Source organism: Molothrus ater, chromosome 3 (genome assembly GCF_012460135.2).
Source record: "Molothrus ater isolate BHLD 08-10-18 breed brown headed cowbird chromosome 3, BPBGC_Mater_1.1, whole genome shotgun sequence".
NCBI classification, from domain to species: Eukaryota; Metazoa; Chordata; class Aves; order Passeriformes; family Icteridae; genus Molothrus; species Molothrus ater.
The window spans coordinates 96,192,747-96,219,290 of NC_050480.2; the positions used below are offsets into that span (position 1 = coordinate 96,192,747).

The 26,544-nt window shown below is 37.5% G+C and overlaps 1 protein-coding gene across 4 annotated transcripts in view; it reads right to left on the reverse strand.

Annotated features, from left to right (window-relative positions):
* The window catches only part of COL19A1 (collagen type XIX alpha 1 chain), a 178,014-nt gene that overhangs the window by 115,862 nt on the left and 35,608 nt on the right, over positions 1-26,544 (reverse strand). For all 4 annotated transcript variants that reach the window (XM_036380957.1, XM_036380955.1, XM_036380956.1 and 1 more), the window contains exons 8-10: positions 26,008-26,133; positions 25,468-25,530; positions 18,098-18,151 (exon numbers count right to left, since the gene is read on the reverse strand). In XM_036380957.1, coding sequence (XP_036236850.1) covers positions 18,098-18,151; positions 25,468-25,530; positions 26,008-26,133 — 243 coding nt within the window. The remainder of the gene's footprint in view (positions 1-18,097; positions 18,152-25,467; positions 25,531-26,007; positions 26,134-26,544) is intronic.

The following is a 26,544-nucleotide window of genomic DNA, read 5'->3' on the forward strand; positions in this document are numbered from 1 at the left end:
CTGGCAAAAAGGATGTTGAGACTGCAAATCGTTAGAAGAAACTTATTTTATTTTTTTGGGAATTTGTTTGGTTTCTCTTCTACCTTGGAGCCAGTAAAACGGGGTTTGCCAGGAGCACCTACTAAGGCAATTTCTCCCTGAAACACAGACATCATTTTACAGACCTATCTCATGACTGAGCTAAATTAAGAGAAAAGGCATCTGGACATGTATTGCTTCTCATTCCTTTGCTATGGAATAGCTGAATTCATTTTTAGAGTTATATATGTCTCCTATCTTGTATTTGGTTAATATGTTTTTCACTTTTAAAATAATAGGCCATTAACAATTTCAGGTTATCTAATTCTGTAGCAGATACAGCTGTAGGTTGCTTCAGACAATTAGACAACAGAATTTAGAGAATTTTGATCACATGAAAAGCTTTCTCAAACTTCATTTCAGGCCCTGTTCTGAAGAAGACAGTCCAGAAGGCACTTGCATGCTACCCAAGTATTTAAAACCCTAACAAGTGTGCCACAGCTTCCACTGTCTCCCCAGTACCTATTAGGCACTTGAGTACACAGGGATCTACCCTTAAACCATTAGGTCCAACAGGGAGCTGTATGCACAAGGCAGACTCCTGGTTTCTAGGCTCTGTTCAAAAGGCCCTTTCAGAGCTCTCCTTCATCTCAAAGTGTCCAATTTACTCAGCAGAAAGGCAAACCTTGAGAAAGGCAAATCTTGATCCTCTGCAACCAGGCAGGCTTGCCCTACTTCCCAAGTGAATGTTTTACAGAGGCTGTTAATTTACCGTGTCCTCTAACCCGTGTTTTAAAAAAAGAGCAAAGTAAGTCATCTGTAGAGTTGACTGTCACCCCTGGCTTCCAAATGACTTTCTCCTTACACTGCCCATGAAAATTAAGGATCTGACTTGAACTTGCAAATCCCATTCAGGGAACAAGATGCTTAAAAGTTACATACAGAAACCGAGCATAAGTTAAACCAAACATCTTGTTAATCAAAAATGTTTTTAAAAGGTAACTGTTGAAGCTGAACAACACAGTAAACTTCCTCCTCAATATTTGAATAAGGAGTATTAGAAGAAAAGCAAACCATATATCAAGAACTTTGAGTTGAGAGCTAAGACAATTCAATTCTGCATTTAATATATAGCTTTACAAGGAAAAGGTGTAGTTAAAAGCCTAGTAATATCTCATTTGGAATTAGAATATAAAAATTTGCAGTAATTTCCTTTTCTATTCCTTCTTAGCAAAGTGTATTAAATAATTACAGACCTAGTGAGAACCTGGCTCTGCCACTCAAAGCTAAGAACCACCCTCCATTTACAGATTCATGAAATATGCCACCATGAATACATTAATTTTTTTGTCATATAAACTATAGTCACTGAGCTGAATTCTGGTAGAATACATTTCTGCTTATATGGCTTCTAATAGGAGCTTAGAAGTCTTATTAAAAGAATCTAAAATGAAATCCTTTCTCCATTCCATTCATGCATGTGATGTCCTTGACAGAAGTTGGCCCTAGTAACTTGTTCACCACCCAGTTGAGTTTTCTGTCCAGGCCAAAATTCACCAACAAAAGAAAATTTTGAAAGTTCACTTGCTTGCTTCCAAGCCAAGCAGGAGACAAATGCCTCGCAGACACAAAAAGAACAAAGACAAAGGAAAAACTCCAAGCTCTCTAAAAAACACAAAGAGCCAATAAAAGAACTATTATTCATCAGAATGATGCAAATAATTAAGCAAATAAATACAAAGCCCTCATGACATACAACAATTAAAATAAATCTTAAAATAGCTTGCCAAAATGGCATTTTTGTAACTCCACTTATGGCACAATTTTCAAGTTCTTCTTTCCAGCTCCTGTCTATAACAATACATGGGAAAAAGTAGAGGGGAAAAAGTCTAATTAATCATTATAAGTAATCATTAGCACTTCATTTTCTCTAGATTTACAAAATGGATTGTGAAAAATTCTTCATAGTCTGCTACCAGATAATAAAATTTCATCTTCCCTGCTATACTAGATCACTGTAAACTAGAAGAACACCCCTAAAACGCAATCACAGATTTTTTAATGAAAAGAAGCCATAGATCTTTTGTCTTGCATTGTTTAATCAGTGCTCTACAGATTATTATTTCTTCATGAAAAAATTCACTTTTACATCAATACCATCAGTACTGGTTCTTATTAAATCTAAAATGATTGATGTTGTAATTGCTTTAACTGTTTTGGAAATGTGTAATGTATTTATATACATGGTCTTTAATATACTTATAATTTAATGATTTTTTCAGTTTATAATTGCACTGCAACAACTTATAAAATTAGAGAAGAATTCTGAAGGCAGAGTAAGATGCTTTGTTGCTTTGTATGTGTGTATATAACAACATTCTTAGAACGGAAAACATCAGTTTTTATACCTTGATTTCCACATTTAGCTATTTCTCCCTCCCAAATAAAGGACTTCCACACTAAAAAATTGAAAACAATAAAAGGAGAGGCTATCTTAACCTACAAATATATGAACTTTATCAGGAGTGTTACCCGCACAGTGAAATAATATTGGAGCAAAAAATGAATTAGGAATCACATAATCTAAACACACACACACAAAAAAAAAAAAAAAAAAAAAAAAAGAAACCAAAAAAAGAACAAGTGTTGAAAGAAACTTTTATCAATCACTTGGAATGCATTTTGCTATTTGGACTATTTTAGGCACTAACAAGATTTATAATGGCAAACATACTGGAACTTCATGAGATTCTCTTCAAGGCTGGGAAAGAGAAACAATTACTGTAAAATACTTTAAGCATTTTTCAGACATGTTTCTATGAAATTAAAAACAAACAAAAAAGAAACCCAGGGAAAAAAAAAACCACCAAGAAGCAGTCAGATGTTTCTCCATTCTCAATATGAAAACGAAACATTTTTATTTTTAAATTTACTGAGGCACTGCCAGTAGCTTGATTTACTAAATAGCCTTGATACTCCAGGGTTACTAGCAAGGAAACTCATCTTAATAGAAGCAAAATCAGCACGGTCAAACACTACTTAGTGTTTTGATAATTTATGGATATGTGCCTTCCATTAGTCTAAGTATGCCAGACCCTTGGAATAATCTAATAGTCTGGTGTTTTAAAATGAGGACAACTATTTTTAGCATTGCAGAAATGGAGCGGAATGTTCAACAATTTACTGTCAGTGGGCTTGAGCAGCATCCTCCCCTGTGGAGCACGTACCCAGCCAGTGCAGAGCCACCAGCAGGGGCAGAGCTTTGCCTTAAACAGATAAAAACCCCACACCAGTTACAGTCCATTATATGACACCTTTCTTAGCCTACTGGAATATTTCCTTGTTTATTTGAACAGGCTCTTGTTAATGGTCTGGATCACCTGGTAGAATATTAGTTATGTAAAAATGTATTCAAAATATATTTATTTAAACTTGCTCCCTGAATTTCCTGGATTACTCATGTCAAAAAGTTTCTGCTGAACATTATGACATTTTGGCTTCACTGCATCTACCAAGCCTTTCATTCCCTCTTGGTTACTGCTGAGCTACCAGCACTTCCTGACTTCTTGCTCAGTGCTATCCTTGTTGCAAACTTGATCCGTGTGAGCAAGAATAAGATCCTCCCTTAAAATAACCTGATGAAGAAGGGCTTGTGACAGGTAAATAGTTCATTTCCTTTGCTCTGTGCTGCTTCCACAGTGGAGCACATACATTGTGGTTGGGCCACGGGGTCAGGGCAGGTCAGAAGGCTCATGCTAAGTAACTGCTCAAGAGAAAAGCAAATGGCAATAACCCTACTGATCTTATTTGCATATTATAACACAGACTGAGTTCAGAAGGCACCAATTCCTCATTCCCATCACTTTCTGTTACTCATCTTTGGGACAAGACTGTCTTGCCTATTCATTCAGGCAATTGGATGTTAATACACTACAAATTAAATGACACTTTAAAATCTAGATTTTGATGCTTTATATTCAAGCTAAAGAATCAGCAGTTGTAGGCAGCTCAGAGCATCAGAGAACATTGCCACAGGTCTCCTTACTCCAGACTGCACTCTCTTTAGTTGGCATTGTTTCCTTTTTTTGCTATGAGCATGTCTCAAAAACCATGCAAATCACACAATATCTATATTCAAATACATAAAGCATATCTATATTCAAATACACAAAGCATATCTATATGCAAATACATAAAACATATTTTCATACATAAAGTACATAAGTCAAAAGTTTGTTCCTATATTTTTCCTCACAAATTATTTCCACCCAAGAGAAGTAGTCAGAGAAATTGTTCTGAAAAACCAAAGATGAAAGTATCACTCCATTTACTGACATGCACAACTACAGCCAGGTATACTGCCTTTTTCCTTTTTTTTTTTTCCTTTTTTCTTTGGTAATAAACAGACTGAAGTCTTTGGCACATATGTCAAGGACTGGTTTCTCTGCCATCAAAAAAGTATCATCAGAAGCAGAGCCTCTGCTATCAGTAGGTCTTCTTTCTGCCTTTAGCAATTACAAGTGGTATTCACTGCTATTGCATGTCCTTGAAGAGGTGACAACTAAAAAATACAGTGCAGACACGAATTAAACATGGGCTGGATAACAATCCAGTTAATTTGATCTACATCATACACAGAATATTTAAAAATGCAAATAAAATTCACAAGAACATTTCCTGTAGAGTAGTGAGAGTATGCAAAGAGGATTCTGGCTGAAAAAATTCTCAAAGACTTAAAAGTTGCTATAGATGAACAGTTTAAAAATTAAGTCTAGCCAGTTGAATATTTCCATTAACTGAAGCAATACCATTGAAAAAAGTTTGAAGCAATCTTATACTCAAGGACAACTGATAGTTTATTGCAACTATGTTTTTCCCCTTACAGCAGCTCTGTCAAAAGGAAAATTGCCTGACCTACACACCATGTATTAATTTACTGCTAATCCAACCATAACATAACATTAAAGCAAATCCAAATCCTATTAAAGTTTCAACAGAACTGGAAAGTATTCTAATTGGCCCTGCTCAAATAATATTTGAAATGTAATAATACTAAATGTATGTTAAAAAGCATTATTCAATATGAACATATTGCTGAGGACTTTCAAAAATAATATAATATGACTATTATTCTGAACATAATAGTTGGACCCTCAGGTTTATATAAGGAATGTAAACAGCATTGGTCAATCTCTTACATCTCAGAAGCTATTCTTTATAAGAGAACTATCATCAACATCATCTTCATCAGTATCCAGTTCCATAATCTTAAGATTCAGGAGGCAGATTGTCAGCTGGTACAAATGCAAGTTTAACTAAAAAAAGTCAGACCCACAGACCATTAAATATTAACTTCAATGTTTAACCACACAGATATTAAATGCAAAAAAAAACAGTAGAAAAAGCAATTATTTAGGCCAAACCAGAGACAAATAGAACTGCATATAGACTGAAATTTCTAGTCTAAGAACAAATTCCTATCAGTATTTTTCCTGAAATGTCATATTGTCAGTGTGTTTGTAGCTGCAAACCTCTTTTGAACCACTGATAAATAAAGCAAGGTACAGTTTTCAGGTCTCCACTTCCACATAGGTTTTTAAGGCTTTTCCAAGAAATGTCTCTCCTCACTTCCAAAACAGTGCTTTTGACATTTACTGTCAAAAGACAGACTTCTGGAGACAGATTAAGAGGATATACCAACCTATATAATAATAGGTAATTGCTATATTATTAAGACTAACCGGATATTTTAAGACTAACACGGGAATCTGGGATCAGCCCATCTACTGTGAGCACAGGAGCCCTGGAGCTGCTCCATAAAGGTAAGTCTCCATTTCCATAAATTCTGAGCACCTCTGTGGGTAATGATGACATCTCAGCCTAGAAGGGTTGTAATTTTCCTTTCAGGCCTTTTCTTAACCTCATTGAGCTTATTTCCCTACTCTGCATACTACATCTGGGATGCCTGACAGAAAGCAACTTGTCCACTATCCGAGGGACACAAATTTTTGCGTAAGTTTTTAACCATCCTCTCATTAAAGCCTAATGTTTATTTAGAGAATCAACACTACTTTGACACCCATTTCTCCAGCTGCATTCCTTTCTCATTCTGTGGTTCGGCAGAAGTTCTGCCAGTACAGTGTATTCTAGAGGGTGGTATTTCTCTGGCCATCTGACAACACTGGCAGTATAACCCTGTCACCACAGACAGTCATGCACATTTCTTAATAGATCTGATTTCTTAATAGATTCCTTAATAGATCCTAACATCTTTCCAACTCATGGATTTGATACCAGAAGACAAAAATGTTCAGACCAAAGTATGGAGAAATGGGGTGGGGAAGACAAACTGGCCACAGCTGCTCTTACATTACATATCCCACCTGCTTAGGTTCCCATTAATCAAAGATGATTGGTAAAATCATCCTGCTACTTTTCTGTTTTCATTGCTGCCTTTTCTAGCAGAGCTGCTATCGTGGCACTGATTAACAAATGACTTCTTCTCATGAAAACAAAACCAATCCCTTCCCACTCCCTAGATTGCCACTGAGACAATCTCTCTCCATTTATGCAATGAGCTGTAATGCAGCTTACAACAAAGATTCAAAAATTTATTAAGGAATAGCATTGTCCACATTGTACACAATTCCCATCTGTTAAATAGCTTCCTACCTTTGCTCTTCCTTTATGGCCTTGGGTGCACCTCTATCAATACTGTTTGCTCCACTGGATGGGGAATTTATTTTACTCCAGCTTTGTGCTACGCTGTCTGAGAAAGTCCCAAAATCTTGTCATGTTACAGGAAGACACACCAATATAGAGTATATGGCCACAGCCCAGAAGCCTGGCATTCTCCTTCCATTCATACTTTTAAAGTCAATTTTCATTCTGTGAGGTGAACAGCTAAATAATTATTTCTTGAGATATTATTGTCAATAGATACAAATAATTGCTGTGCATCTTCCATGTGTAAAGGTAACAGGTTACAACTATAAAACAAAGTTAATTATGAATTAATTTCTCCTGTTTAGAGTCTTATTTCAAAGTAACAGGATGTTATTTTCATGTGTATGGGACAAACAGAAGAACTGTCATTCACGAAAGAAAGGGAGCATAGTGAAAGGGGTGGTGATTCTGAAGAAAAAGCATTAGCTGACTAGCTTCTCAGTCTCTGTAAAAAAAAAAAAGTGTCTTGTGTGAGGTACTTGTTAAACACAAATCAAACACCTGTCAGCCAGCTGGGCCACGTGTGTCACTGCTGAGCCATCTGCAGGAACACACTCCATGCCAGTTGCTTTACTTAGTGTGGCCTGGGAACAAGAATCCATTAGACAAAAAGTCAACAGTGGAATTAGCAGCACTTTTTCTTTTAGTGCCCTTCCACTTACTTGTTTGACTTCTTGTGTTACTATTTTTGGGAGCCTCATGCCAGAGAAACAGTGCTGACTGCTGATTAGACAAGACTTGGCCCAGCCTCAGCGTGTCACATTAATTTAATCAGTTCAGACTCGAAACATGCAGCATGAATCTTAGGTGTTTATAAATATGGGCTAGCAGTGAGAACTAGAAAAATAAAAATACATTCTGGTTTGCAATACCGGTGAATGATTTTACTATACTAATAAAATGGAATTTTTATTTCCAACAATTTGGTATCTGTGAATTTAAAAAAGCAATTTACATTGAACTTGGAATATAAAAACTGTGCTACAATTTTAGTGTGTTTGGGAGCAAGAAATATATTCATTGACATTAAAAATGCACATATTAGCTGCATTTATTTAAATTTTAATAATATAACTCACCCACTAAAAGGAGGGCAAAGGAGAGTTAACAGGCCACAAGTCACACCAGCCAACAGTATTATCTACAACCTCCATATAATTTGTACTATGTATAAATTTTTTACTGTATGAAATAAAGAATTTTTTTTTAAAATCTAATGTGCTACTCATAATAGGAGTTATTATCCAGGCAGAAAATACTCTTATATATAATTTAAATGAAGCACAATAACACAATCTATCCATAATTATCCTAATATAGATTAATGATTCATCAGATCAAAAGATCTAGTATTGTGTGAAGTTCAATACCTAGTGTCTTAAAAGAAGACAAAGAAAACTAAGCAAAATGTGTCAGACAAGATGTACAATGTGGCAGTACAGTGAGAAAGTTCCTTCCTCCCCAATTAGCCCATTTCCTGCAACACACTGCTGCCAACTTTTACAGTGTAAAAATGGGTACTTAAAGCTCTGCATTCTGATGAGATGTGGAAAGTTCAGAATATCAGTTTCATAAACCTACAGTCTCTAGCCCTCAAAAAAGAAGGGGAAAAATCATACAAGATTAAAATCTATGCGCCACAGAAACCTTCCAGAAAGAATCCAATAAATACAATTTATGAACAATTGAAGAAGGATCCTCAAGCCTCCCCTGCCCTTTCAAGCTCTGTAAGGTCCTGACTGAAGCTTTTCAAACACAGTTAAGAGCCCCAGAGCCAAGCAGACTCACAGCTAGAGTATTCATGACTCTGATTAAGGAACAAAGGGCTGCATTTAATGACTGCATTATTTAACAACTGCATTATGTTTAACTTCCACGTTACATAAGGGGCTAACAAAGGCCTGCCCTGCATGGCACCATGCCACACTCTGCTTTGCTCCCTGCATCCCAGAGCCCTGGAAAATGAATGGTGACCTTTGGTGGCTTTGGCCACACCTCACATCACATCACAAAGGCGGCTGCTGCGCTCCAGGCCCCAGGAGCAGCCAGGCTCTGCTGGTTATTGCAGCTGCAGTGCAAATCCCAGAGGGTACATATACCTCCCACTCTTATCTCACCACTGCCACTCGCCTGCAGGAGAGCACGGCTTTGATGCCAAGCAATACAAGTAATGTCTGGCTCCAAAATCACATTTGTACTTCTGTTCTACTGAGACATACTAATCTGATTTTGAGGGAACCCATGAGAGCACAGAAGACAATGCTGTAACTTTCCTCAGATGGGACTGAAGCATATTTCCTTTCCCTCAAAAAGCAATGATTCCTTAATTAAAAAATGAAGTCTTTGCTCACCAACACCTACAGCAGTCACCAGCACCCTTCCCTCCAGAATGGAAATAACACCCAAGCAGTGTCACTGCATGCCAGGTAATTTGATTCCACAGAGCTTTCTCTGGAGAACTGAACTGAACTGCTGTCGTTTAGCTTCAGGAATTGAAAAACCAGGGAGCCTGACAGTTCCTGGAGTTGTGAACTGCAAAAATCCCCTAATAAGGCAAAAATAAGTCAGCACAGCAGACAGCTCTTTGGAATCAAATTTATGATCAAAGGCTATTCAAAACACTTTCTTGTAATGCTAAGGAGAGAGCAAGAAGGCAAGAACCATACATGCTGAAGCAATGAAACAAGTTTTGGAAAGCATAATGATCTAAAGTCTATTTTCCAAGTAAGATAATTTATTTTTAAGCATATCTATGTATCACAAAGCTATTGAGACCTACTATTTTCACATGTGTCTACCTCTTAAAATCAGATGTATATTAATGTCACACTAAGATATTACTGAAAACACAAAAAGAATACAAACCTTGTAGAAAATTTGTTGCTGCTATAGATGGCATCCATCTGCCTGATTTACCATCACCAGCATTTCTCAAGCTCAAGGCTTTAAACTCAGTGGTAAGAAAGTTTCCAATTGTACCACATTCTTACAGCTCACAACTCTCTTTGAAAAGATTTCTGATGTCAAATGTTTTTCCTGTATTACTGGTTATGGTATTTTGTTTCTGTTACAGACTCCAGAGCAAAGCAGCACAAAGATCTTTCAAAAGTTGAATAACTAACACAATTTATGTCCATACATGATCTAAGAATATTGAAATATAACTGATTTGCAGTGATGGGAGCTCATAAATTGGATGGTACTGAATAAAAGACAGATAAACTAAGTAAGATGGCTTTAAGTAGTACCTATCCAGTGCTCCACCCATATTTTGGAAGTTTTCTCAAAGATGCTGATGAGCTACTTCAGAAATATCCTGATCCCTGTCAAGGATCTGTACAGGACATGAAATGTGGAAGGCAATATGTCCAGAGATCTTTCAAGACAGCTGCAAGGAAAAGACTGCATTACTGAAAACTCAACACCAATGTCTCTTCAGATTTGTACATTTGCATGAGTGATTAATGGTCCAAAAGCATATGATGAACTGGCACAACAGGCCAAATATCCACGGCTCTTCTGCAAAGTCAAATATGCCCTGGAAAATTCTAGAGTTTGCATGGTCTAGCTGGAGCAATGGGCAAAGCAGGACAATGGTCACAAGGATGTTCATGATGAGGTTTTGATTTGGATGTACATTTAAAACAAGTTTCCAGTTGTGGATTTCATGACACAGCTGGCCCTGAAACCCTGACCCTGTAGTAACTCAGTACAGAGATGGGTATTAAAAACATCTCTGAAAGCAATTTGAAGTCACATGCTACACTAGCATACAATGTTTTATTTTTTTTTCAAAATTTTAAGTTCACATATATAAATTAAATCATATTGGAAAACAAAGCACTGGACATTTCTAAGTCACATTTTATATTAAGAAAAGAAAAATTTTATAATGTAGCCATTTTCAAACTCATTTTCTCAAGTACCACTAAGGGAAAGGAGAACTCTTCCCACCAGGCAGTGCAAAGTGGACTGTTCAGGAAGCTGTCTTGATAGCATTCATACCACAAACAGTATCTATATCACATTTCGAGTAGCCTTTTCTAATTATTTCCTTACCTGTTCCAAATATAAAGAGAACCCTACTCCAAAAGGATATTCAAATTTATCAAAACTGAAATCAGCAGTTTGGTTTCCAAGTCAGTTAAAACTGAAGACAGCACATTGATATTGGACTTGAGAAAACTGAAGTACCAGAGGACACAGTTAAATTTAGAAAAACAAGACTACAAGCAGCATTACTTATACCAGTACTATTATCTTCTAGCTCATAAAATATGTGAGTTCATGTACATTTTGTTGGCTCATCATCACACATACATTTGCTTGAAAACAAAGGACTAATCCTTTTACAAATACCTGCTGAACAGTTTCACGTAAAACTCATTTCATGTAAATCTCATTTTCAATACTCAAAGTACAAATAGCACTCATAGACTGGGTAGAGCTCTTGAAATGTACTCTTGTTTTTTCCTCTGGTCTGACTTTGATCTCCATCATGTTTTACATGTGATTTTACATGATCTCTGTCACTATGAGTTCTATACTGTGAATTTTATGCTATGGATCATGAGAAAGCAATTACTGTAGAGGTTTGGATAAAGGGGATTGGACAAACCCAGTTTAATTTGGTAAATATTCTGAATATAAATCTGTGTAGAAATAAACACTTTTTGATTTACATAAACATGTCTTTCTCTTTTTAGTCTAAACTATTTTATTAATATACTGCAGAAGGATCTATAGAGTGTAGTAGCAAATGCACAGCATTGAATATCTCATTGCTTCATGCTTATATGCAAGACCAGCTATTCTAAAAAGCTTATTCAATGTATTTAATATTTTAGGAATAGTGTTCATAATCTAGATTGCAAAAAATCAATGCAAAAAGTTAAAACAATAAAGTTAATCCATTTGAAAGTCAAATATTCAAAGTGAATATTTGTCACAAGTATTTCACAAAGTGGAGTTTGTGGTCTATTAATTGTATCATTGTATCATGAGGAAGCACTTAATATAGAGGTTTGGACAAAGGGGAATGGACAAATCCAGTTTAGTTTAGTAAATCTGAATTTTCTGAATTATGTTACTGCCTACATCAATTTCATTTTTCATAATGTAGTCATTGATAAAGAAGAAAAATATTTTCATAATAGAAAAATTAGAAAAACATTGAGTCCTTTGAGCCCTTTGAGCCTTACTGCCATCAGCACATTCTCAGAAGCATAAGGCATTTCTGGCTAGCAGGACCCATAACACACATAAGCCATAGAGTCCTTAAGGTTGGAGAAGACCTCGAGGATTGAGTCCAACCATTAATCTAACAATGACATCTCCACCACTGAACCATGTCACGAAATGCCACATTTTTGGAACACTTAGAGAGATGTTGACTCAAACCTCTTCCATGGACGGCCCATTCCAATGCCTGATGATCCTTTTGGTGAAGTAGTTTTTCCTAATATGAAATCTAAACATTCCCTGGCGTGACTTGAGGCCATTTCTTCTTATCCTTTAACTTCTTACATAGGAGAAGAAACCAACACTCACTACAATCTCCTCTCAGGTACTTGGAGGGAACCATAAGGTCCCCAACTCACCAAGAGGCTTAATACTTTGCATCAAAATACCTGCCCCAGGTGGCTGCTTATCTCAGAACCACGAACTCCTGCTAAACTTATCAAGCATGCAGAGATGTCTATCCCCTAAAATGTATATGCCAAAATGCTTGAGAAATTCACCACGACTGTCAAGGCATCACAGACCAGCAAAAAATAACCCCGTAACCCAAACAGGACTCCGTCACTTAGGATCCAGAACGCAAATAAACTTTCAGTTTTGAACTTCATTGCCATGGCATTATAGAGCCAGAAGCAAAGAGAAGGAAAAGATTTAACTTATTTGGATCAGTGACACAAGAAGTGCAGGAAAAAGGAAAGTCTCAACTATACAGAGGAAAATTAAACCCAGCTTGTTTCAAGTTTACAAAAAGCTATGAGGGAAAGGAAAAAAATGAGCTCCCTGTAAGCAAGAACACTGAGATCAGGTGGTTGATGGAATTTTTTCCCCCCCCCTTATCCCCAGAAAATGTCTAACACATTTTTAAGGCTTGAGGACTTGATTGAGGACTTGATCATGGTTCAAAGTGCTGTCAGACTGTTTGGAAAGCCTGGAGATACACCATATAGAGAGGATCACAGAATCATAGAAGGGCTTGGGTTGAAACAGATCTTGAAAATCATCTGGTTCCTACCCCACTGTCATGGGCAGGGATGCCACCCATTAGACCAGGTTGCTCAGGACCCTATGCAACCTGACCTTAAACACTTCCAGGAATGGGGCATTTACAACTTCTCTGGGCAACCTGTTCCAGTGCCTCACCACCCTCTGAGTAAAGAATTTCTTCCTGACATTTTATCTAGAGCTCTCATATTTCAGTTTAAAACCATCCCCCCTTGTCCTATCATTATCTGCCCTTGTAAAAGGTAGCTCTCTCTCTTTTTTATAAGCCCCCTGTAAGTAGTGGAAGGATCCATCCCATGAAATGCTTTGTGCAGAGACACAACACATAACACATGTCATGGAGGTCTGTAACAATCCCCCAGTGGGTGCTGTGGAAAAGATCTGCACATATTCAACATGTATGGAAGTAAGATGATGTTATGACTTCAGCGAGGGAGAAGTCTGTGGTCCACACAACAGGAATGCTTTCTCTCCATTTCAGAAGTAGAGAAACACTAGGAAAATCATTAGACTTTTTAAAATAGAAATACTTTGCACAGAGATGTATTGACTTTGCTGAGGTTATGCCAGTGAAGTGACCCTGTACACAGCGGTGAGAGGTGAAGCCCATTCTTAATGGCTGAGCAATCAGTTTTCATTGCCATAATGAATCTAACTGCTAGATCAGGATTGCTTGATTTCTGGAGCAGATAGGTGACTGTCATATTATATCTTAAAGCAGTCCAGTCCCCTCAAACCTCCAGTTCAGGGACAGATTTAATTTCTCATGCCATAACCAGCAGTCTGGCTACAATCCAGTTATACTCAATGGCTTCAGAAGTGCATCCAGAGGCAGTTTCACTTGCTTATCACCAAAAAGTAGGCTAACAGTGCTTCCTTCAACACATTTCTTCTGCACTCACAGCCTTTGCTGTACATTGCCAGAAGGACAGAGCCTAAGGTCTCACACATATAGGGATTCTGATTAACCACAACTTCCAGTTGTTCTTGTATCATGGTTTGACAGATATGTTGAAGAGGTGTGCCTACAAGGCTGAGCTACAAATCAGTCCCCATTGCAAGAAAGGGATCATGCCACTGTATTCCATCTCTTCTGATAGTCTACAAAGGGAACAAATTTCCCTCCAAGCCTACTTCCCTCTTATTTTAGAATTATAAACAAGTACCCCAGAACTATCTCCTCTGATAATCTCAAAAGTTTTTCCTGTTGCCCCAAGTAGGTTTTACTTTTTAAAAGAAAAATCTCTTAAGACAGTTTCCTGAAAAAGGATGGGGAGAAGGAACTAGATAGGCGGACATCAAATAGACAGTCACATACATAATATTTTTTTTACATATGTAATTTACATATGTAATACTGTTTTGTGACTTTGGGGGCCTGAGGTAGGGCTCCACAGGATCTGTGTTAGATTCTTGACTCTCTAGATTAGTCAAAAGCACCATGACACTGACTTTTAACCCAAAGGCAGATGAGACAATAGGCATCTTGTGGTGTGCCACCAGTCAATGAAAACCTCATTTTTTACTTTGGCAACATACAAGAACTGCATCAGAAAAATCCACAAAGCTGCTGAATTATGGCCAGAACATTCCTCTGGTTTCTTTAGAGTGTTGAGGTTATTCTTATGTTACCATAGAATCATCAAGCCTTAAACTCTGTTCTCTGTATTAGCCTTCAGCAGATCCAACCTCTTAATAGGCAAGAGCCTCCTAGAAGTCTACATCACTCACTTGTGCACCCATTGGCCAGCAGGCTGTGGCAAAACCACTGCAGCATTTAGTGAATGGGAAATTATGTTGTCAGTGACAGTATGTCTTGAAAGTGACAGAAGGCAGAGTGTCACATTTGAAGACAGACTGAACAATTTTCACACTTGAAAGTCAAGGCCATATATGAAGACTCACAGATGCCTCACAATTTACCCACATCTTGAAAATTAAGTGTATGAACACCAAGCACTGTTCTGAGAGATTCTCCTGTTAAGATTCTCTCAAGTAATAAAGCCCATTGTATAGTATTATTCTAACTTTGGTTTTTCACTATATCAGGTATGTTTGAGATAATCAGTCTAAAGAAACAGAATTTTCAACAGCCAAGTTTATCTCATTCTAAGGTAAACATCTAAAGTAGGTCAAACGAATTGATACAGTTGCTTGCACATAACAACATGAGTAAAATCTATTGCTTATTTATTCTCTGAACCTTTTCCCAGGGAATGAAGTATAAGTTAAGGAGTATTGCAGTGGATGGGTTTTGGGATTATTATCAAGAGCACTTCTGTTCTTTGAAGACTCAATCTTCAGTTAAATTTTTGAAAAGAGTATAATTTATCTTTCCTTCTTCCTGTTTCTAGCTAGTGACTCAGGAGCACATCTGCACAATGCTCAGAAGCACACAGTGCAAAAACATAAGAAACTCCATACTAAGCAATTTAACATCTCCAACAATACATAAAGCATGCTGACAGATTTAAGAAGATATACAAACAGCAGTAGCTCCTCAGAATGCTTTCCCAGCACTGCACAGACTGCACTTCAACAGCCTGAAAGGTAGGAGATGCCTTTGCAAACAGTGCTTAGAGTATTTTTATCATAGAGTACGTTGAGTTGCAAGGGACTCATCAGAATATTCAAGTCCAGTTCCTGGCCCTGCACAGAACACCCCAAGAATCCCATCATGTGCCTGAGGGTGTTTTGTCCAAGTGCTTCTTCACCTCAGACAGGTTTGGTGCTGCTCCTCCACTTCATTGTCTTTAACTCTGTGTACAATGTTAGCATCCGGAATACCACACTTAGGGGAGCACAAAAATAAAAGATTCTACACATCTATATAGTTCTTGATGAATCATCTGGGTAAGAACACTTTAGCACCTTCCACTGTAAGAGAAAAATATTCCACAGCACGAGGAGCCAACACACACAGCACTGCACTACTCCACACAGACATGACCACTCCAGCTAGCAGAAGCTGGATAGCTGGATCTCACTTTCTTCATCTAGCTATGCATGTACAAAATACTTGGCTTTCTTTTTTTATTTTAGAATTTTAAGCTTTGACAGTTTTGTATTTCATGGTAGTTCATTTTTAATTCACAGTTCATTTGTAATTTGTATTTTATATAGGCTGAATTAAAAGAGTTGTAATGTTCAGAAAAAGTACAAGGTCTGGATATTAAATAAGATCTGACTGTTGAGCTTCATGTAAATTAACAGGAGCTTTGGGATTTGGCTTGACAATGAATTTGCAAGGCGCTTAGCAAAAAAAACCCAAACAATATTAACCATGGAAACTGTAATAATAATAACTTGGACTGGAAAAGTAACCTAGCCTGGTAAGTTTATAGCAAGATAACATCAGAGTAGGAGCTATGGAAAGAGCCAAGGGAAAACACAGCTTCATTCTAGATCAATCTCAATCTACAATGCTTTATGAAAACTCTTTCCATTAATTCACATCTAGGAGCACGATAAAGTAAAACACTGTCTCTCTGGATCAAAACAAAGGTTTCTCCAGTCAATTACAGGACTGCAATTATGGCAACACAGATGTCTACAGAAAAATATAACAGGGCAGCCATAAAGACTCCTCCTGTGGCTTTCCCAGATTCCAGCCTCTTGAAGTACAAGCAGACTGACACACTCAATTGAATTTTACTCCACTAAACTTCTAATACTAACTTCTAATTTTCAGACTTTTCAAGTTCTGTGTAGTGTTCAAACTGTAATATTGTAGAAGGAAGAAAGAGCCTATCTTTTGTTTTTATCCTTTTTGAACCTCCTATCAGGTAGGTTTATGCTCTAATATTTGCACAGTGAAGAATAAAATAAATAAATAAATCCTTGTTAATCTCTTCTGCTCCATTCAGCACTGTACAGAGAACAGAACAGGACACGTTTTTTTTCTCAATTGTGCCTTTTTCAGATTGAAGTCCACATTGTCAGACTTTAATTGGAAGATGGCTGGTGCTCTTGATCACTCTTGACACGTCTGAATCTTTTCTGGTATTATTAGATTCACACTGAGGTGTGAGAACCAGAACTGTATACATCATTCAAGTTGCAAACAGATTCATTAAAAATGGTGACATTAAAACTCTTTTGCTTTTTTCCCTATTTTCTTCCTAGTAATTTGACTAGTGCTAAACAGTGAGTCCATGTTTTCCTTGATCTGTAATTCCAAGATCGCTTCCTGAGCAGTATTGGCTAGTCCAGTCTGGCAGGAAATGCATAATGCTTCCTTTGTTTTCCTCTTCCTCTGCATCACTTGTCTATTGCTTCCTCTGAGTTTTACATACCACTTGGCAATTCAGTTCGTCAATGTTGCAAATTCCTTTGAACATCTTTGCAGCCTGTTCTCCATTTTTCTACCAATATAACTTAACATCAGCAACAAATACCTTGATTTTTACCCTTAACTATGCTCTTATACGTCTACCTCCCATTTTTAAAAACCCATAATTTGAGACAGAAATAATAAGTAAAAATAAAAGACAATTTCATGATTTTATGTCCTGTAAACCCACAGGTTTTAAGCCTGACAGCAACAAGCTGTTTCCTCAGTGTTATGAGGGTTGTCTCTATACTGAAGATTCTAGATATTAGACTTACATAGTTCCTCTGATACAGGTAAGTAGTACCTGAACCCAATAAGTGCATAAAACTGTCTTATTTTGCACGCTTACATTCTGAAATGAAACAAAACTTATCCTTGAATACACCAGTAGGCTGGCATGCCTTCTTAGCCATGGCTATTCCAAACCTTTGATTAAGAAGTCAGTGGTGTTTATCTCAAGCTCCACCAAGCAGACTGCTGAGAGCACAAGAGCTCTTATCTAAGCTTGCAGACCACAGACTGAGCAGGAGGAACAAGTAGCTTTCTTTAGCTCTGTACATAACCCCCACTTCTTGGGAAAAAACCCCACAAAACACATACACCTGCAGATCTGAACAGCTTTTTCAGTGGGCTACAAAAACATGGCAGTGCAGGTAAGATATTAATGTTCTACCAGAAATGTTCTATCCTCCCATTTCTGTAAACTATTACAGAGAAGCCACTGACACAATGAACATTTCCCATGAGTTAATCACAACTCAACAAACAGGAACATACCTTTTCACCCGGCAGCCCGGCAACACCGTCTGGTCCTTTCACACCCATCTCTCCCTACAAAACAAATTGATCAATTAGAAGCTCCACAGACTTCTGAGGTTAACAACAACTACTCAGGTCATATCAGACTCGATAGAAAAGCATCTTCTATCTGATTTTTTTAGTAATGCAACCACTGTGGAGGAGGATGCCTTACGTGACATACTAAAATCAGCAAAATAAATGCATTTTAAACACCTATAACATCAATTAAGTCCTTCATCATACAAATGCTTGCACATCCACATTTCCATAAAAGCAACTAATTTTAAAGGAATTCATTGCAACAGAAGACAGAAACCAAAAGGATCCATTTTCAGTTCTACACTGAGAAAGCTCAACGTGTAATACAGATTTGTACAAAGTCATGTGCCCTCAATATTTTTAAAAGGCATTATTAAAATTTCTCACTCCCTCCCTTTTATCCCTTTAGAGAAACCAAACCCCAAACCATAAGCAATCTATAAGAAAATTTTAGTTTTGAGAAAAAAGCTGACTCTCTTCCATAACTCTCCTGATTGGTCGGGAGAGTTATGGAAGACCCCAGCAGCTGTAAATTGGACTATAAGTCTTAAAAATTACATAAGAAAACATCAAACCCAGAAATGTTGCTAAATAATGTAAAGTATAAGGTTTAAAAAATTTAAAATAAAAATTATTTGGATGCCAGAAGAGTACAACAAAAGGACTGAAACCATGTAGTGTTCATTTAAAAACAAAACAAAACAAAACGTTAGGTATGCCTGCTTCTACCAAGAAAAGAACATTCTCCTGCAAGAATAACATTATAACTCTGGTCTGAGATTATTAATCTTTCTGAAGTTGAGAAAGGAGCAGTAAGATTGGCCAGAAGTACACAACAAGAGTTGTATCAGAATCATAAAGGTTAAAAAACTCCTTCAAGATCATCAAGTCCAACCTTTGACTGAACACCACCATGTCAATGAGATCATAGCACTGAGTGCCATGTCCAGTTGTTTTTTGAATGCCTCCAGGGAGAGCGACTCCACCACTTTCCTGGGTAACTCATTGCAAGGACTGACCAGCTTTTCAACAAAGAAATTCTTCCTGATGTCCAACTTGAATCTTCTGTCGCACAGCTTGAGGCCAATTCTTCTTGTCCTTGTCCTTCATTGGCTGCCTGCCTGACCCACACCTGCCTACAACCTCCTTTCAGGCACTTGTAGAGAGCAATAAGGTCACATCTGAGACTTCTTTTCTCCAGCCTAAATACCCTCAGCTCCCTCAGTCACTCCTCATAAGACTTGTTCTTACTGAGTATGCACTGTATGCCCTCACCCAGACCATGGATAAAGATATTAAACAGCTCTGTCTCAAAAATAGACCAAAATCCTGTATGCATGAATAGCATAAATCCACTGGCACTGTGAGAGGTAAAGGTTACCTTATCTAATCACCCACAGAGTCATTCTCTTATCTATGCATCCTCTGTTCCCTTGTGCCACTTGCCAGTATTTTAATAGACCAGTACCGCTTTGTTACCTTCAGTGGTGTATTTTTATACACTGTGTAGTCTAAAATTACACAGCCTGCTACATGTCAGGAAACCTTTAGCCTGTGTGACTTACTTACCAATTAACCAAGGTATGTTTACACTGCTGTTCCACTAACTGCAGACAGACTCCCCATTCTAAAGCCAATTATTTTCCACTGTAAATTAGATCTGCAAGTTATGCTTCGACCTTGTAGTTGTGATTTTAAAAACCACAGGTGGAAAGGTAGCAGTTTTTCATGCCTTTTTGAATATAAATATCAGATACTATAGGCATCTAACAGTATTCATAGTAACAGTACCACAGAATAAAACCAAAAATATAGGAAATGCATCATTAATATTTTTGCATTTTTCTTAATGGTATTTTCTTTTCCTTCTGCAGGCCTTAAAGTCCTTCACAAAAGTGAAAGATAAGTTGCTGGGAAAACAGCTTTGTAAGGTGGTGAACAGCAGTAGCACAAGGCTGGCATTTATAGGTTATGAGGTACACACTGTAACAACAGCCAAAGGTAGAACTATGAGCTGTAAATCTACTGTCAGGATTTACAGAGGGTGACAATGAAAATCCTTTTCAACTGAGCTTCTCGTGGGAGGGCAGGTGTTCAGCCATCCCCAAGAAAGCAGAGCTCCATCATATATAGTGGTGACTAGGGAAAAAATGGTGTCACACCACTCCTCCTCCTTCCCACTGCTTTATATACTTTTTTATTTGCTGATCATGGCACCATGTGTTGGGTATGGAATATCCCTTTGGTAGTTGGTGTCACTGTCCTGGCTGTGTCCTCTCCCAGCTCCTTCTGCACTGCCAGCCCCTTGCTGCTGGGGTGGGGTAGGGAGCAGAAAGTCTTTGACACTGTGCAAGTGCTGCTTGGCAATAATGAAAACATCCTTGTGTTATCAACCCTGTTTCCAGCACTAATCCAAAACACATCCTCATACTGGCTACTGGGATTAAAATGAACTCTGTCCCAACTAAAACCAGGACACAACATCACCAGAAATGTCCAGGTTAAAAAAGAAAAAAAAAACCAAAACAACAACAACAACAACAAAAACCAACAAAAAACAACAACAAAAACAATAACAAAAACAACAAAGACCAACAAAAAACCCAACAAAAACAACAACAACAAAAAACATACAAAAAAACCCAACCAAAACCAAAAAAGTGTCTATTAGCAAAAAGGAAAAAAAAAATTCACACTCAGAGAATATGTTAGGAGAAAGAAAACTCATCCCAAAGGCAGCATCATTCCAGGGTTTCCCTGGTACTGTGGGAGCAGCAGGGAGTATACAGATGAGGAAGTATGATCCCTGCTACTCCCAGCAGAAGCCCCCAGTTGTGTTCTGTCCCATCAGAGCAGGAGCTCAGCTCACCAAGGCCTGAACTGGGTGTCAGTGGTTTAACTCCTGCACCAGTGACAGTGACTGCTGGCTCCCCTGCTCCTGTTTCAGCTCTGGAATGGCCCCACTGGGGAAGTGTGACATTCTCCCACACCCTTGAGCATCTCAGAGTGGTGAGGACTTTCTGCCACCACCATCTCCACTCCTCAGGAACACTTAAACTCAGGACTGAGATGAGTACTGGAATGGCAAATACGCTAACAAGGACAATAAGTCACGTTTCAGAATTTTTTATAAGAAAAAAATGGTTGCATTGCTAATGGTATTTTCCCTTTTTAATTTGATAACTTGGGCAATTAGATGGTAAAACATAAGTGGAACTATCCATAAATTCTTAGGTTGGTAAGCACAAAGCATTTCATTCTGCTTATTGTAAGATTTTATTCTACTAAGTGTACTGGCAATTCCTGACTTTGTCATAACTGACAGCCAGCCGTATTTTGATCAGCTTTCTTCTTTTTCTTGAATTCCAGCTTCTAGGTCCCTATCAATAACCTCAGCAACAAAGACTGGGCCAGAAAGGAACCTTTCTCAAGGCTGCATAGTACAATAGATATGCTTTAGGTGGAATCAAGTTGACTGGATTTTGAGAGGAAAGTCAGAGTAGCAGGAAAGAAAGACTAGCAAGGAAAATGGAGAGAAAGAACAGTTCAGACACTTCATTTGTTCTCCAGGAGATCTTTTTTTATATCATTCTATTACAAATATTTTCCTAGTGCAATAATACATTGCATAAACCTATCTCTACCAATCCCAAAATAGCCTTTTAAATGTCTTTTTCCTTAAGTAAAATTTAAAATGAAGTTGAATAGCAAAAAATTTCTCCATGGTGTACATCAACAAGCACTTTAATATTTGAAAGCAATCTGCCTCTGGCTTTTTGGTCCCTACTTCACTTACACCATTAACTAATGACCTAATAACACAGCTAACACTGGCTTAACATTATATCAAAATATTTAATTCTGTTTAGATTTCAATTTAAAATATTTCATGGGCACTTAGTCTGCTTAAAAGAAATAAAAGTAGAAAACAGGTTTTTTTTAGCCTCCTTGAGAGAGAAAATCAGTTTATATATTCAGCATATATGTAATCATTCCAATTATGGTAACCCATATTCTGTCTTTCATAAGAATTTCTACATACTGAGGACAAAACAGGACCTTTACAACATTATTAAAAGACATTTGCTAACAACAGATATGTTTGTAAGATTCTGAGTTGCTAAATATGATGCTGAAGTAGTACAAATTGCAACCAAATAAAAACCACAGTAAATATCTCACTCAGATCAGAAGAAGAGAAAACTCAACTCCACAGAAAATATCAAAATGTGTTAAAATCACAGAAGACTTCCACCTAAGTTGTGTCCACTTGCAACTTGTGAGATACACTGTGCTAAGAATCAAGCTGCCATGAGAATATACAGCATATTATTTAGAGATAGTCCAAACTCTACACTTAGTAAGTAGGAAACAAAGTTGGTCCAGGCAATTTTTTCAGTCTTAATTACTGAGAAATTAAAAAACAGTTGGTCCCTTGCTGCAGAAGCTGATCTCCCAGCAAAAATATCCTGCAGAGCAAATCAACTATTCCATGCCCAAAGTATCAGAGATAAAAGTTTTGAGTGAAGAACTGTCCTCATGAAGTCAGAATGGAAGGCCAGGTTTACAAACAGGAAGGTCATTCACACAAATGGCATAATTTTGATCAGATGCTCCTGTGCATTCAGATGCACAGCTTGCCAGTGATATATCAATATATGCATGAATGGTTGTTCCAGTGAAAATATGGCACTCCAGTCCTTTGGGCCTGCAATATACTTTGAATTGAGCCAAGAGTACAGGAATGGAGTGGATACAGGCTAATAATTAAATTCAAAATGCCTAAAATGGCTTATAAGTTATCATACTTTACATTGGTGATAGCTTAGATGCTCCTGAATAGTCTGACCTTAGGGAACAGTGATTTTAGACTGAAGAGAAGGGCAATTTTAAGGGGCTTGAATGTAGCCTAATATCAATCAGTAGAGACTTCTTTTTCAATCCCATAGCAACAAAAAAAGACATAAATTCAATCATACAATTAATTAAAGTGAATGGGAAATTGGAATTAGATAAAGCAAAATAAAAGGATAAGAACTTTTGTGCTGAAAAGGACATAATATCAACGGAATCAGAAATTTCTTATTAAAGAAGGCAAAAAATTAACATTTTCACTTGGATGCTGCAATGGCACAGACATTTAAATACAGTTAGTTGCATGCTTATAGTAATATGATTTAAAACAAAAGAAAAAATGAAATGAGAAGCTGAGCACAAGCAAAGGGGGAAACGTGTGCTTAGGAACCACAGAACTCAGAGAAGACCTGTTTTTTGTAACTGGCCAGCAAAGTTATCAAGAAGCTGCCTATTTTGTGTATAATACATTACAAGACACTCAGCCAGAGTCTGTTAGCTTCCTTTATATAATCTGACAATAAGTCATGTATCCTACATGTCTGGAATGTTCTGGAGCCTTTCTGCCTCTTCAGGTCTAATTATTGATGTAACAAGGCCATCATTGAGAAGGAGTGTTACTGAAAACTTGCGTAAATGCAGAGTCAGTGAGAAAAATGGTATTAAAATCTCAGAGAATGTTGCTTTCAGCTCCATCATGGTAGGCACTATTTAACTCAAGATTTGTTTGCTCCCAAAGGTCAGTGAGCCAATCCTGGTCACAGTCATACTGTGCCCTCCATCCAACCCCCCCTTTCCCATCCCCCCAAAAAAGAAAAAAACCCACCAACTGCAAAGCTAGGAAGTAACAAGTACTGGTCAGTTGTAAGAAAAGATCAAATTAAGAAGCTTTCTACCTGTTTGCTGTTCTACCCCTGACTTTGACCTGCTGATTCATTCAATTTTGTGAAAGGACATTCATAAACGTCAATATACTTTCTTTAGGTTAAACTTCTGGGTGCATCGGGGTTCATTGACTCTCAGACAGTTCCATGCAATGAGGCTCTTTTTCTAAAAAAGTGGAAGAACAGAACCTTACATGTTTTGTTTAGAGGCACTATGCTCAGCATGGTAAATACTGCTAATTGGCTGGGAGATTAAATGGTAAAAAAAAATCAGACTTGTGAAGTCTGCTTTCCCAACTTAGTAGCAATAATGGTCTAAGTGAATCAGGTCAGGAGCAGAAGAGCTGTTTCCCAAACAAATGCTAGGAAACTCCCTGTGCTGTTAGCATAGCTAAAACTAAAAACTGAAAATTGTTTATACACCCTAGATCAAAACTTCATGATTAGGTCTGAAAACTGACAGCAGTCCCTCTAGATTCAGCTGGACTATAGAAACTAACATGACTGAACTTTTTTTTTCACCTAAAAATACAGCTTGTGTCAAAAACTGAAATATATACTGGAGGGGAGGAGTTATGGTGGGGGGAATTATACTGTCAAGAAATGTTCTCAATTTCAACCAGCTGTGTAGATAAGCCTTCTCAGAACTGGACCCTTTTCAGCCAGACACTACAGTTATAGGAACAGCCCTGGCTGTCTTCACAAACTATTTCAGATCACATATTAAATGGTGTGCTGCAAGGTAGGATGTTGGGTTAGGATACCACCATCTAACCTCTGGATTAGGACAGTCTAGGCAACTTCCTCTCACACAAACTGCATTTCCTGACCTCAATTCCTATCTTGCTGTCTTTGTGCCAGATTTACAATAGTTTATTCAACTTGCCCCCTCTAGTAGCACATGGAAAACACATTCTCAGCTGTGTCTTACTTCAGCATCCTCCAACAAAATTTAAGGAATGGAATGTGAAAGGAAAACATCTGATATGTTGACCTATAGAATTAGGAAATTCCAAGCTACATAGCATAAGAATGTCATGGTAAGCATTACAGAAAAATTCAGAAAAGGCCAAGGAAAGGACCAACTGGCCTGTCCTAGAGACTTGCCAATGTCAGATTCTTCTCTCTTCACAATTACCAGTTTCAGGTACGAGCATTGTCAAAGAATATATGGAGGTCATATTTCATACCCTCCTACTGATGATTGCAAGGATGATTCCACCACATGGGACTCTGACCATCAGCAGTGATGTACACACAGGAGATGGAACAATTCTTGTCAGAATATATACATGTCTTCTGTACATGGCATGGTGACAGGGCTGGGGAGGCATGTGCTTCCCAGGCAGGTAAAATGTGCTCCACAGAGTTGATGAGGTGACCCCAAAGTGGGGCAGCTGTAAAATGCCTGGCAGGGAGTTCACACACAGAGCCAGACACTGACTGATAAAGGATCCACCCTGTGTTCAGGCAGGTTCCTTCAAGGGATAACAGAATCCATGCAATTTCTATTTAAGAAAGATAAGCCAATGACAAGGCTTGAAAAAGAGAATTCAAGTGATATTTTACCTTTTCACCTTTCTCTCCTTTGTGGCCTGGCAAACCAGCTACTCCTGGTAATCCTGCTTCTCCCTGATTTTAAAAGAAATAAAAAAAGTCAACAAAGCAGATCTAAAATATATTTGGTTAGGTTTCCTGTCTTTGTCACAAATGCCTAACAAAGCAAATGACTCAATAAATATAGTGCAACACCCAGGAGAAGTACTAAAAGAAAACAAACATTGTGTAGAATATAATTCATTCTCAAGTGAAAACATTTACACTAAATATAATACCTAAATATAATTCTCAGTTTTACCATGGTACTTTTTTGGGTGTATATTCAAACAATTAAACCTTACTGACGTCTCTAATTTTACTTTGCTTTTTGGATTTAACTAAATTCAAAATGTACTGGTTCTTAACTGGGAAATACAATGTAAATATGGTACAATACTACAAATAAGTAAGATTTTTTCATGACTGCAAAGAAAACCAAACCCAACTGTTTTTATATCCAACAGGATTAAACAGCATAATGCATTAAAAAGCAACAGGAAAACTTTATACTTTATTTGGAAAGCAGTAGCATCTCTGTGTAGATTCTTGCTGCATCCCTGGAAGCGTGTATATTTTGCTGGCATGAACAGTCACTGGTGATGAAGTCGTAGCCAGTAACCTCTCCTCACGTGAGCACTAAAAAAAAAAAAAAAATATTTTCTTGTTTTTGGTCCACTTTGGTAACAGGTAAATACCATCCAACCTTCTGTTCTATCTTCTGTTTTAATACTCCTGTACAAACCATACGTGGAAAGTGACAACAACTTCCTAACAGAGAAAAAAGCTGTAAAAAAATCAATTCTAGATATTTAGATCCTTCTGTTCTAAAATTTATGCCAGTTAAAATTGATTTGACTGTCCCACTTCTTTCTTCCAAAAGACAGAGGAATAAAGAGGAATAAAGTCTCCCAAAATCAGAAATAGTGGGACAGAAAATGTCCATGGGAAGAAAGAAAAAAGATAGTACTACATAGTCTCATCCTGTCCTCTGCCCTGCCCTTAAGTGCAAAATATACGAGTGCAAAGGAAAACTTTTTTTATTTCCTT